At 40.5% G+C, this 12,394-nt stretch overlaps 1 protein-coding gene across 2 annotated transcripts in view; it reads right to left on the bottom strand.

Moving 5' to 3' along the window:
- LOC139924026 (guanine nucleotide exchange factor VAV3-like) overlaps positions 1-12,394 on the bottom strand; it is a 43,939-nt gene that overhangs the window by 29,518 nt on the left and 2,027 nt on the right. Inside the window, exons 2-10 of one of the 2 annotated variants that reach the window (XM_071914945.2) lie at positions 8,905-9,021; positions 4,211-4,269; positions 3,609-3,674; positions 2,756-2,873; positions 2,546-2,638; positions 1,915-1,983; positions 1,721-1,824; positions 1,030-1,129; positions 499-594 (exon numbers count right to left, since the gene is read on the bottom strand). In XM_071914945.2, coding sequence (XP_071771046.1) covers positions 499-594; positions 1,030-1,129; positions 1,721-1,824; positions 1,915-1,983; positions 2,546-2,638; positions 2,756-2,873; positions 3,609-3,674; positions 4,211-4,269; positions 8,905-9,021 — 822 coding nt within the window. The remainder of the gene's footprint in view (positions 1-498; positions 595-1,029; positions 1,130-1,720; positions 1,825-1,914; positions 1,984-2,545; positions 2,639-2,755; positions 2,874-3,608; positions 3,675-4,210; positions 4,270-8,904; positions 9,022-12,394) is intronic. The other variant, XM_078287637.1, reaches the window with a different exon arrangement.

Below are 12,394 nucleotides of genomic sequence, written 5' to 3'. Positions count from 1 at the left end.
CATTATGCGGGGAGGAGGTGGGGGCAAAGACATGGAGGATATCGCCCTCAAGTGGCCATTTTGATAACAACATAAAAACATCAACAGCAAGGTGATTCAGCTGAGGTAAAGATGCCAATGACAAAAGATCTCAGTGCTCAGTCTCACAGGGATGAAATTGGTACACACTTAAAGACATAACAACACAGAGGGTGTGTATGTGATATGCTTGATGAAATGGAGCATCTGGGTGGGAAATGTGGATGACAGATGCTCCTCCCTTCCTCACCAACCATTGTTGAGGTGTCCTTGAGCAAGACACTCAACCCTAAACTGTTCCAGTGGAGCTTCTCATTGGCAACCATTAGAAATTGGCAGTATTCTTCCAGGTGTGAGTGTGTATAAGCGTATTAATAAGAAGGTGGGCATTGCTGAAATGAAGCATGCAGGCTCGGCAAACCCTCCTCAGATACTAAAAAAGTAACCATACTCTAAACCAGTGGAATCAAAATAGTCTACCTGAAGAAGGAGGTGGTACTTGAGGACTCTCTGCATCGGGACAACCAGGAGGTCTCTCAGTGTAAACTTCCCATTGTTGGCCCTCTTGGAGCACTCCTGCAACAAATACAATACACATATTTAGAACGGCATGAGATACTGTGCATCGTTACACTCATTTTATATGTCATTAGTGATGCTTTTTCACAATTTCACACTAATAAGACAGCATTCACAACAGCAATACTAGAGCAGTACAATAGTATACCAACAATATGACAATACAGATAAGCAACATGGGGAGATGGATGGGTCCACCAAGGTACAAAGCAATGCATTTGTCATTTTCAACACACAACTTACACTAGCTGAGGATAAACTGGCTTAAATGTTAACAATTTCTGGTGTCCCAAACTGGACACATGATTGCACTGAAAATTACGTGTGTAATGCACAAAATAGACACTAGAGGACACTGGAAGACACTGCTGCACATGTGTGCAAGTGCATATGTGTTCCTCATTGAGCAGACTGTTTGGTCAGGTGTCTTACCTCCAGCTTCAGACGAACATCCTCTTTCTCCTTGCAGATGAGGTCTAAAACAGCGATGGCGATCTCCACCCGACTGCAGTATATTCCGTAGATGAGCAGTCTACAGTTCAGGAAAGGAAATGAGGCCATGATGAATGGTGATTTGGAATGAAATACACTGAGTTTTGAGATGCAGATAGTGATATAAAATATTAGGACCACCTGCTCTTTCCATGAATTAAGCTGAACAGGTGAAAGTTATAATTCCACTTATAAAATACACTTCTATCTGGAAGGGGAGATATAGATGAAGAGGCTAAGACAGGTTAAAGGGGGAATTTTCTAGCTTTTGCATGGGTGTAGATTTGGGGGGAGACAGGGGGACAATATTAGGAGGATGAATTTAACACTGTCTTACTGTTTTTCACCAATAATTCTCCTCACTCTCTCTCTCATACCTGCATACTTTTCCCATGTAAGTTTCTACCTTTCGTTTTGATCTTGCTGATGAAGTGAGGGGAAAATGGAGTTGCATTTCGTTTTTCAGAAAAAATTAAAACAATTTCATTGATGCCCATGTATTTTTGAAATCATACACAGGTTATGGAACTCACTCAAGACAAACCTTCAGTTCAAGTAAAAAGAAGAAACAACCAAAACAGTTTTTTCTGCGGCATAAAATAGTCAGTAATGGAAATGGGTTGATGCATACCTCTCCTTGTAGGTGATAAAGATCTGGTAGAGATTTAAGGCATTTTTATTGAGGATGGAGTCCTGCACATCAACCATTAGGCTCTTGTGAACTTTAACAAGGTCCTGTGTCAAAGAAGGAAGCAATCAGTAACTCGACAGAAACACACCATTTTCATGTCATTTAACAAGAAGGGAGAGACTTGTGGGACTTACTGGGATGTTGACAAAAACTTTGTCAATTTCTGCCGCAGAGAAGAATTTCTTCAAAGGATTCAGAAAATACTGTGGGGGGAAGTAACAGTTGAAAGTCTTAATGAAACATCTCAGCTCCTCCCCTTGAATGATTAATCATAATAATTCATGACATATTGCAAAAGCTAGATATCACATCAGATATCAGATATTCAGATATTGGATGTCGGGCTGATACCAAGATAAATTAGGGCATCGATATCTGAGAATTTCCCCGAATACTAAAATGCCAAGTGCCATGTGCAACATGTCAGAAATCAGTCCTAAATGATTTGATTCACTGCCTTTTTCACACAATGAAAGATGTTTGATCTCTCCAGTGGAGAAAAATTAATAAATGATAACTCAATCATTTTAGCCCGGTGATCCCAAATTACTTATTGAAACCAACATTGTTGAGTAGCAGCAATAAGATGAATTTGTACTCAGCGTGTTGAGTAGTCAGCACTGAAAAAACTGGTATCAACGCATCTATTAAGACAGATTAAAGGGCTTTGACACAAGAAAAATCCATCATTTATAGTTTGTGAACTAACGATAGTGACCCCATGCTGCTCCCAGTGCAGAGGAGAGCAGGAGGGAGGAACTGTACCTTCTCTATGGACTCCAGGGTCTCTGTGTATTTCTCCTCTGTCTGTTTGATCTCTGAAAGGCAGCAGCTCCGAACATCTATCTCCGCCTGCTTCTGGAGGGACACATACATTAGCAAATTAACTTAAAAATGACTATTTGTGTGTGTGTGTGTGTGTGTGTGTGTGCGTGTGTGTGTGTGTGCGTGTCTGAGGCTGACTCATTGCAGTACCGGTGGGGGATGCTGCTCGGTCCTCATGAGGTCTTCGTAGATTTCTCCGCCATCGTAGTCATCCTCCAGTCCGTAGACCGCTGCATACAAGTCCTCCTCATCTTCAGGGGCATTCTCACTGACACACACACACACACACACACACACACACCACATTTCTAATACTTCTTTTATCAATTAGAAATAACTTTTCTTGTATTGTGAAAGTAGTGGGATGACAATTTGTGGCTTAAGTACATAATAACAATTACGTCCACTCTGCTGATCATTCTGTAAAATGGCAAAACTGTAAAAAAAAGTACACCCAAAATATACACCCAAAAAACACTATTCTCTCTATAATGGATAGATCATCTTGTGGATACATGGGATCATCATCATGCTGCCCTTTTGCTCATTACATTCTGACTAACTACTAATTAACTATTAATTACTAACTCACTACTAATCACTTCAGACACAACTGCATCTAATGAAGAAGGAAATGCACAATCAGAATACACAATCTCCTTATATGCGCAATCGGAAGTGGCAGGAAAGTACCCCATTATAGTCAGATGTAATGTTCATTCTTTACTCATACGATCACGCTTATACTTCATTATCTGTCAATCACAGTGCCGGCAGCACCCATCCAGAACCTTGATGTGGGTGGTATGCAAGCACACAGCAGAAATATGCAGAATTACTCATTCGTTTCCTCTGACAGTAACAGATAAACTGAGCCAAGCCTTTTTACCAAAACATGTGGGTGTCCAGACCCCCGGAGAGCAGTTGGTTGCGCTACTGAGCGAAATAATCATGTTCTATCAACACCGGTAATGGGTCCGTAGAGAGGAGCCCTCATACATACTCAATCAAGTCCTCCAGATTATTGTAAATGTCCTCGTCTTTTAGGCTCTCCTCTGTTGGAAACGGCCTGGGAATGAAAGGAAAGCAGCATGGGGTTCAGTGCTCGACAGAAAAAACGACTAGGAGGCCATTATTAATGTGTGACTTCGGGTAGGAAAGTAGCTTCTGAGGTATTCAGAAATTGGTTGATGTATTCAAAAGTTCACTCCAGCCAAGTAGGATTTTTACAGAACCTCGAGACGCAGGTTGGTTACTTGCCAGAACGGCTGCTAGAGTAGACAAATGTACATGTGCCCATATTTGGGAAAACCGGTGTTAATTCCCCGCTCTGAAAAATACCTGGTATTAAGACTGGAAATTACTGGGTGAGACTTGTAAACCTAAGCGTAGGTGCAGTGTCAGTCTAATGCAAGTAGCTGGAGTGTAGGTGCAGGTGTGCCGTGATAAGACAGTGACATTCCCACTCTCTCTAACCCCATTTTCCTCATACATACAGTACATACATAAGCGCTTCCCCACTAGTTTAACAGCACAAGGGACAGTTACAGCAGGTTGTGTGTGTTGGTGTGTGTGTTTTATTTGCAGCCATACTGTGTGACTTACTTGAATCCTCCTTGCTGTGCAATCGATGTGTAGGAGAGCTTGGAGAGAGTGTCCATAACCTGGCGAAACAGAAATAAGGTGTGAGAATGTTGAATGTTGTTGAATGGCTCGGTTATGAATTAGCTTCACACTGTTCTCACTGGAGGCAGACATACTGGAACTGAAAGGTTTTAACTGTTTTTTTCCATTGTTTTGGACTCAGATACACATTCATATGTAACTTAATGTCTGACTGAGTGTGAAAAAAGGCAGAGAGCATCTATAGGAAGTGGTCATGGCTATATCCCAATTCACGTGTGTGTGTGTGTGTGTGTGTGTGTGTGTGTGTGTGTGTGTGTGTGTGTGTGTGCGAGAGAGCAAGAGAGAGCGAGAGAGAGAGAGCGAGAGAGAGAGAGAGAGGATGGTCTCTGCAGGAAGTGGTCATGCTATCCCAAGCTCAACTCGCAGCCGTGCATCTCTGTGTGTGTGTGTATGCGTGTGTGTGTGTGTGTGTGTGTGTGTGCGTGTGTGTGTCTGTGTGTAAGAGAGAGAATGAGAGAGACAGACTATTATCTTATCAACAGTTGTACTGCAACTACTACATAAAAAAAGTCAATAAGTTACAACTTCAATTTGTTGCTTCCATTGCCAGTATAATTAGTGTCAAAAATATTATTTCCTCAACCTGTAACTACCACTAATATAAGATTAGATTTTAACATTTACATTCTAGTCAAATACCATACTGGAATTATGCATGTGAAAGAAATTCAACATTTTTCCCAGCATGCAATAATCATAGAATAGTCCTGCACTGTTGACCCGAGGCGTCTGCTAACATAAATGAAAATGGAGAGCAGTACTGATTTATGGTGAGGGAAAACTGTGTTAATTAATCCTTAGTGCAACGTGTGTGTGTGTGTGTGTGTGTGTGTGTGTGTGTGGGGGGGGGGGGGGGGGGGGGGGGGGGGGGCCTTGGAGAGAGTAATAGGCATCCAAATAAATGAATTAACAAATAACATAGAGAGAACAGCAATTCATCTTGGAGCTAAATCTTTCATTGTTGATTTTGTAATGATGATTTTAGAGTAACAAGAGAGCAAATTATGCAATTTTCAAGATTTGGATTTGCAGGCATATATCTCAGATAGATAGTGAATGAGGTTAGACATAAGAGCTTGTCTGTCTTGACTTTATTTCTCTAGTTTCCTGTGTGAGTGCTGTGGCTTCGCCTCAACCCAGGTGTGCTTGTTAACTTGAAATAGTCCTGCTTGTAGTATAAGACCAGCTGTACACAAAAGACCTCCATCTTGATGAGTAATTTCAACTGTTGTCGACTCTCAAAATCCCATCTATCTTGAAACAAGAGAACAACATCTGCTAATGGGGTGAAATGACTTCGTTTATTTGCAATGCAGCTTAACTTGTTTGAAGAATTTAAGAATTAAGAATTTAACATTTTGTGGCATTTTTGCAATACAGCAATTTTCATTCTGAGAGTGTAAAAATCAACACAGTGGCAGTGTTTATATCAGTCCACACCCATCAGAGTTGATTTAATACTTTTAAATAGTTTTGAACAGCCGCCCCAGGGCCATATCAGCTGTGTGAGTGGACAACTCTCCAATCAACACTTGTTAACTTCAAATAATTGTCCCTGTAATATCAACACAGCAGTGGAAAATTTGTGTCACAACACTGCGTACTTCTTCATGTAGTACTATACATGGCTGCTTGTATGCGGATACTCAAACAAGTCGAGAATCAGCGAAGCTCTTCAAGGGAGCAGGGAGGAATCTTGTGGATCGGTTGCAGAAATCAAACATTTGTTTATCTCATGAAAAAAAGAGCAAATCCTTTTGAGGCTTCGTAAAAAGAGTTTGATCTCACACCTGACCTGCTTGGTAAGACACTCAGTTTAAGCGACATGTAAGTTGAGAAAAAAAAGCCACATGCTGAGCTGAAGGAACTAGAAGATCCAAAGACCAACCACCGAGGTTAGTGTGGCCTGAGAAACACAAGTGCGATCATAAATCCCCTGTGAACTATAAAAAAGGAACCAAAAGCATGCAGGGAAAGTTGTACAACGGCATCATATCATGAATCAAGCAGTTTTATGTGATAAGTCTATCTCAATGCAGAAGCCACACACAGTCATTTTGCTATCTAGATGACACATCCAATAGTATTTACACATATTAAAGGGTAGTTCACCCCGAAATGAAAATTCTGTCATTATCTACTCAAGTCTGTAGGAACACCAAACACTCAGCAAGTTTATCCCCCATATAAAGTACTTCTATCTCAGCTTTCTCCCAAACCATTCAAGTTTACAAGGCCATCTTTTAACACTATAAAATGTGCAATGCTCTGGTCACGCATGCACCCTAAAGTAGCAGCAGAGTCTGCCACCAGGGCATTGTCAGTGAGGAAAATATGGGCAATAATGAGGTAAATATTGTACTTTTTGAACCACAGTGCAGTTATTTGGCTACAAAACACTTGGATTATGCTGCATGAGCTGTTTGGAGAAATCTGATGGATATTTTATGCTTTTTTTGGAGCTGTAAGGAGGAGATGGATTAGGAGATGGCACTATGGGGCCTAACTTGTGTGTTTGGTGATCCTATGAACTTCAATATTTTTCAACGTTTTAAAAGTTTTGCCTGGCATCGAGGTGAGTAGGTAATGACTGAATTTTCATTTTGGGGTGAACTATTCCTTTAACATAAAATGTCCATATTTGAGTTCACCTGAATTTAATATGCAAACATTTTGCTTTTACAGTGAAGATGCTGACATAATTCTGCGTTAAGGGAAGAGAAACTGCCCTATTCTTTCCTCTTCCCTTCATCTCTCTCTGGCCCGCTGCCCGCAGTGTGGATGCCTGGGGAGCGGCCTGTGGTAACTCAGCAAGAGAAATGTAGGTTACACAGCTCTCATTAGATATTCAGTGGACTAATGCTCAGTCTACGGGCCGAGTTGGCACAACTCTACCCAACTGGATTAGTCTGGCTGAGATTTGAGATGTTCTCTTTTGGATGTTTCCGGAACCAGGGGAAGAGATTGAGCATTTCTTGTTTGGCTGAACAACACTTCCTGGAGCCCGTCCAGCCCAATCAGTGAACCTGCAGACTCGCACATTGTTAACAAGAAATGATGCCGCGCAATGTCCTCTCTCCTGAAGCTTGTTTGTTTGATGGAAAAGTCTTGAACATGGCCGAGATTACGCAGCCTGGCTTGGATGTACATATTTGCAGGCGGCACCTCCCCTCTGGGATTATCAGCAGCCAGATTAACTGGAAGCTTCTTTAGAGCGCAACACACTGAACTGAGAGAAGAGAGCGTCTGTGTGGGAAACTGCATGCTAGAGCTCAGTAAGCAGTCTCTTACAGTTCTCTCACACTTAGAGAGAGAACCTTGTGGTCTAGTTTGTGTAAATCACAAGAACCAGTGATCACACTCTGTTTGGAGAACTGGAGCAAAGTTTACTCACTAATAAAATGGGTATAACTGAATAGTTTTGCAACCAAATGAGATACCTATTATTTGAAAAACATGACACCTACTCTTACAAAATGAGCAAAACAAAATAAACCAAATTCTGGAACATTGTATTTAAAGGATTTAAACTCAAATTCAGCCCTTTTGACAAAATGACAGCGCTTGCACAGACAGCAACATCTGTATTTTAGGGGTATTGAACAATAATACATTCAATACAGACAAATAAATACAAAATACACATTATATATAATTTTTTCCTAAATAGATATATAATCCTTTGGAAATGAGCTCTTCAGTTCTTGTATGTATGAGGAACTAGCAATGCATTTCTCCACAGATAGCCCACAGATGCCCGAACAGCTCATAACGCTCCAAGGCAAAGTTGTGCACCGAATGCACTGAACTAAGGAAATGAAGCAATAAAGGTAGTCAGAGTGAGTGAGTGTGCTTTCCCCAGCTGAGTCGAATCAGGCTCCTGTGCTGCAAGAGTCCTCAGAGTCCACAGAACAGCCAGGAGGGCAGCGCTGCAGACCCACTGACCTGGTAACTCTGTGCACACACAGAGACAAGCTCCCGCAATAACACAGCAATAAAAAGAAGTGGACCAATCCCTTTAGAAGCGTACCGGAAAACGCACGGCCAAGCAGTCGGTGAGCAAATATTGAATGCTTTTAACCGCACATGCAGGGACACACACAGATGCACACACACACACCTTGCCTCCATCAAAGGGAAAGGCATCATACCTTATTTATCTCTGACTGGCTCTGGAACCATATGGGTCTTATTATATTACACAGCATGCATGAATGAATTCAGCAGGCAATGTGCTCACTCAAATATAATAATAATAAGTTCAAGGGTTGCAAAAAGGTGCTAGATTCTGAAAAAGTTCAAAGACTTTTTATAAATCTTTGCAGAGGAGGAAGCTGGTCTAAACGTATAGTTGTGCCACTAGAAGCACATTTTGCTATAATAAATAAAATCAAGATGAATGAAATTAGAGCTGTGCTAATGGTGCAATCAAATGGTTGAATTAATAATGGTGGAATATACACAGGGGAAAGCAACAGAACAGAACAGAATAGAATAGAGTGATTTGAGTCATTCTACATCAAGATTGATGGATGACCTTCATTATCAGTGCAGGTGTAGGATTGTTTCATCGTGTCGTGACGAACAAACAGGATGTCGGATGCCGATGTTACCTTTCCAAAGTCTCGAACATCGAAGAGATCAAAGGCCTCAAATAATTCACTTTTCTTCATCCCAAACACCTCACAGCATGATGTCAGGAATGTCCGGATGTTCTTCAAGCACAGGAACTGCACAGGGAAACAATTAACACTCATCACTTTTCAAAATAAAAAAACATTAGACATGTCAAAAATGTCGTCACATTTTATGAATCTGGGGAATCCGTTCTATTCATGTGGCACTTAATTCATGTTTTACCTTTTTTTTTGGTGATTGGCCTGTATGATTCCTATGCTAACTTGAGCTTCATGGAGTTATGTCATTCTGTTAAAGCAAATATTCAAAGGTTTGAAACACTTTCTTGAGCTGCTCTATTGGAAGTTAACACTGTAGAAGATCAACTTTGTGCAGACTGTGTCAGCGCCCAAGGTGATTTTTAAAAGTATGAGTATGTTTTCTGGTTCAAAATGAATAGTACTACTACAAAATAAAGGTCATTATCATATAAAATCACAAGGAAACTCTCTGTGTGTCAACAAAAGCAACATGAATAAACTGTTGATCTCTGATTTTTTCTTTCCCACCATGTAAGGCAACATTTCGGACAAAATGTTGTCTTAACTGGCGTGGGGTATAAAGCACGGTACAAAGCAGTATACTGTGAGGAGATGATTCTTTTTTAATGAAGCTGTTGTCTTGGTATAGTTTGGGGATGTGTTTATGCCGATTTTTCAACTTTTTGAACAAAGCTAGCTTCCCACAACATGTAACCTCCTCCAGAAAATGTCACATGACGATCATATATTGGAGTTTTGATTCTCTACATTCTTGTAATGGGACAAAACTGTTGACTGAACTACCCAAAATCATAGGAATAACATGAATTCTGTATCGGAATAACATGAATTTGTTAGAGTGGATTTTCTATTTAACATTACGAGCATACATGTAGGTCAGGAAATTTGCAAAATGGAACGAGAACCATACAGCAGGCAAACTGAAAACAATGTAGTATATTTCCAAGTGAAAACTGAAAGTTTCACTGTGCTACATGAAACCAGAGGAAAGTACGCTAACCATGTGTACTTTTGTAATTCGGATAGTGTGGTCCTGTGTAACACTTAGTTAGGGGGTTAGGGGTTTGATTCCCACTGGGACCATTAATACTAAAAACTGATTTACTCATAGTGCTTAAGATACTTTGTATAAAACAACATCCACTAAAATGTCATTTGTTTGTTCCAATTACAGTGTAATTTGAACTTCCAAACACATGATCAAGCGATGACTGAACTCCGGACTGTATATGCGATAATGTTCAGTGAAAACAGAGCTGTAACAAGCTTCTTGAGGATGTGAGAACAGATAGGCCGCTGTTTATCACAGCAGCTCATCGTGGAGACGCCTGTGATCACTGCACCACCCCCTGGGGCCCCGTTTGTCTATGGAGGAAGTGGATGAACACGGTGGGTTTGCATTCATTGGCCTCATAGTCCTAATTACAGTCACAGCTCTTGGCGCATATTCAGTGCCTTCACATCTGCTTTTTGGAATACACCGTGAATCCTCGGCCTCACCGGTGATGTACCATAAAACTAAGAGCTGGTAAGTTTAAAGTGATTATGAAGGATGGTGAGGCATCAGTGAGGGTCTGTCTCTGCTTTGATTAGCCCAGATTTATTTAGGCTTGACGCTGGTCCCGCCTGGTCTGCTATTGTACTACTGCATTCTGAGCATTCATTTAGTGACATTTGACATTGAATCATCTATTGTATGATTTTAATTGTGTTTCTCTTTGCCAGCCTTTGTTTTTCATGATAAACCCTTCTTAGCCTGGACTCTCAATTGGACAACCTGGATAAATAAAGATTGAAACAAAAATAAAATAAGAAATAAAATAAAAGGTTTGTTGCTCTAATCATCACGAGTGCCCAGATGACGGAGCAAAGGTCAATTCAAGTCATCTCTCTCTGTCTCTCTCTCTGTCTCTGTTGCTCTCTCGCTCTCTCTCTCTCTCTCTCTCTCACTCACTCTTTTCATGGGTCTTTGTGAAACGATACATAGGAGGGGATGTGGCGATATTAAGTGCCTGTTTATATATAATCCACACATACATATTTCACTGTCCACTCCATGTTCTGCACTCACACCGAGGCCTAACGTGCAGAGGGGTAAAAATAGCACTTCTGGGGGCTATTTAATCACAGTACACTGCACTACACTGCTCTCCAGTCCTCCAATCCATTACCTTCATGCCTGTGTTGCCATTTCCAAGATCTTGGGTCAGAATAGCACAATGAAATGGCCATTTAAAATCTGGAGCCCACTGACACACATGGCCTCCCCAACCATACCCAGATGGCCTACAGCTGCAGGCTACGACCAGCCATTGTTCAGCAAGTTGCTTTGGCTTTCACTGTCTTACAGGCAGATGAAGGACGGACATGGACATGCACTGATAGAGCACGTCCCACCGAGCACTAGACGTCATTTCAACGTTGCTTCTATGTTTTAGCTCTCATATCGCCCAGGATCTTTTTGGCAATGTATAGCCAAGTTTTAGACCAAGCAGTAAATACATTATTACATATTCAAACAATGCATAAACAGCTGTAAATATCAAAATTATGCACCAGAGAAATACAAGATAATGCTTTATTTTTGTAGTTTACCCCAGAAGATGTAGTTTAAGACAGGGACGTCTACTAAACTTTCACTTTTATGTAGCCTCATTTCATCCTAGACGTCTCCATTTAGACGTCTTTTAAACAGCTAATCGATGTAAAATTGCTCAGTGGGGTATAACATATAACATAGAGTACAATCTAATGCCTAATGAAGAAGCTGGATTTTATTTAAAAATGGAAAAAAAAAAAAAGTTTTTTATAGGCTAAATTGGGTTACCTTGATTGGAGGTTAGCTTCCTTTTATTTTGGCAGTTTGCAGGCAGTGTCTTATTCTTCTTTAAAAAAATGTTCACTTGTTTGAAAGTGTTTTTGAAGGCATGATGCAACATTTCCAGTACAACAGCTATCACCTTGCCTTACCTTTATCGATGATTGAATAAAGGTTTACTCAGATAAAAGATTTTCATCTCATGTCTGAAAATGTGACAATGCAATGACTATTACAAAGAGAATGAAATGCATCTTAATCAGTGAGTATTCTGGTTGTCACAAGCTTTTTTTTTTTCAGTTTAGTGACAGAGATTTAGTCCTATTCTCATCCATCTCACTTGTATCAAGTGAAAGACTTTCTATTTTCAATAAGTGAAAAAGTAAATATATTGAACTAGCATTATCAGTATGAAACACGTGGGACTTAAGTTGTCTGTAGTGAACAGATTAGCTAAAAATCTTTACAGCAGCAATCTCTTAAATGGTAATTTGTAATCTTTGAGGCTGCTGTTTGTGATTGTGAGACCATGGAGTCTCATCAGAAAGGCTGGGTGTTACATGGCTTCAAACTCCGCAGCAAGCAAACTACAAGTTGCTGCACAAA

The sequence above is a fragment of the Centroberyx gerrardi genome, chromosome 13 (genome assembly GCF_048128805.1).
Source record: "Centroberyx gerrardi isolate f3 chromosome 13, fCenGer3.hap1.cur.20231027, whole genome shotgun sequence".
In the NCBI taxonomy this organism is placed as follows: Eukaryota; Metazoa; Chordata; class Actinopteri; order Beryciformes; family Berycidae; genus Centroberyx; species Centroberyx gerrardi.
This window is presented reverse-complemented; position numbering and strand designations above follow the sequence as displayed.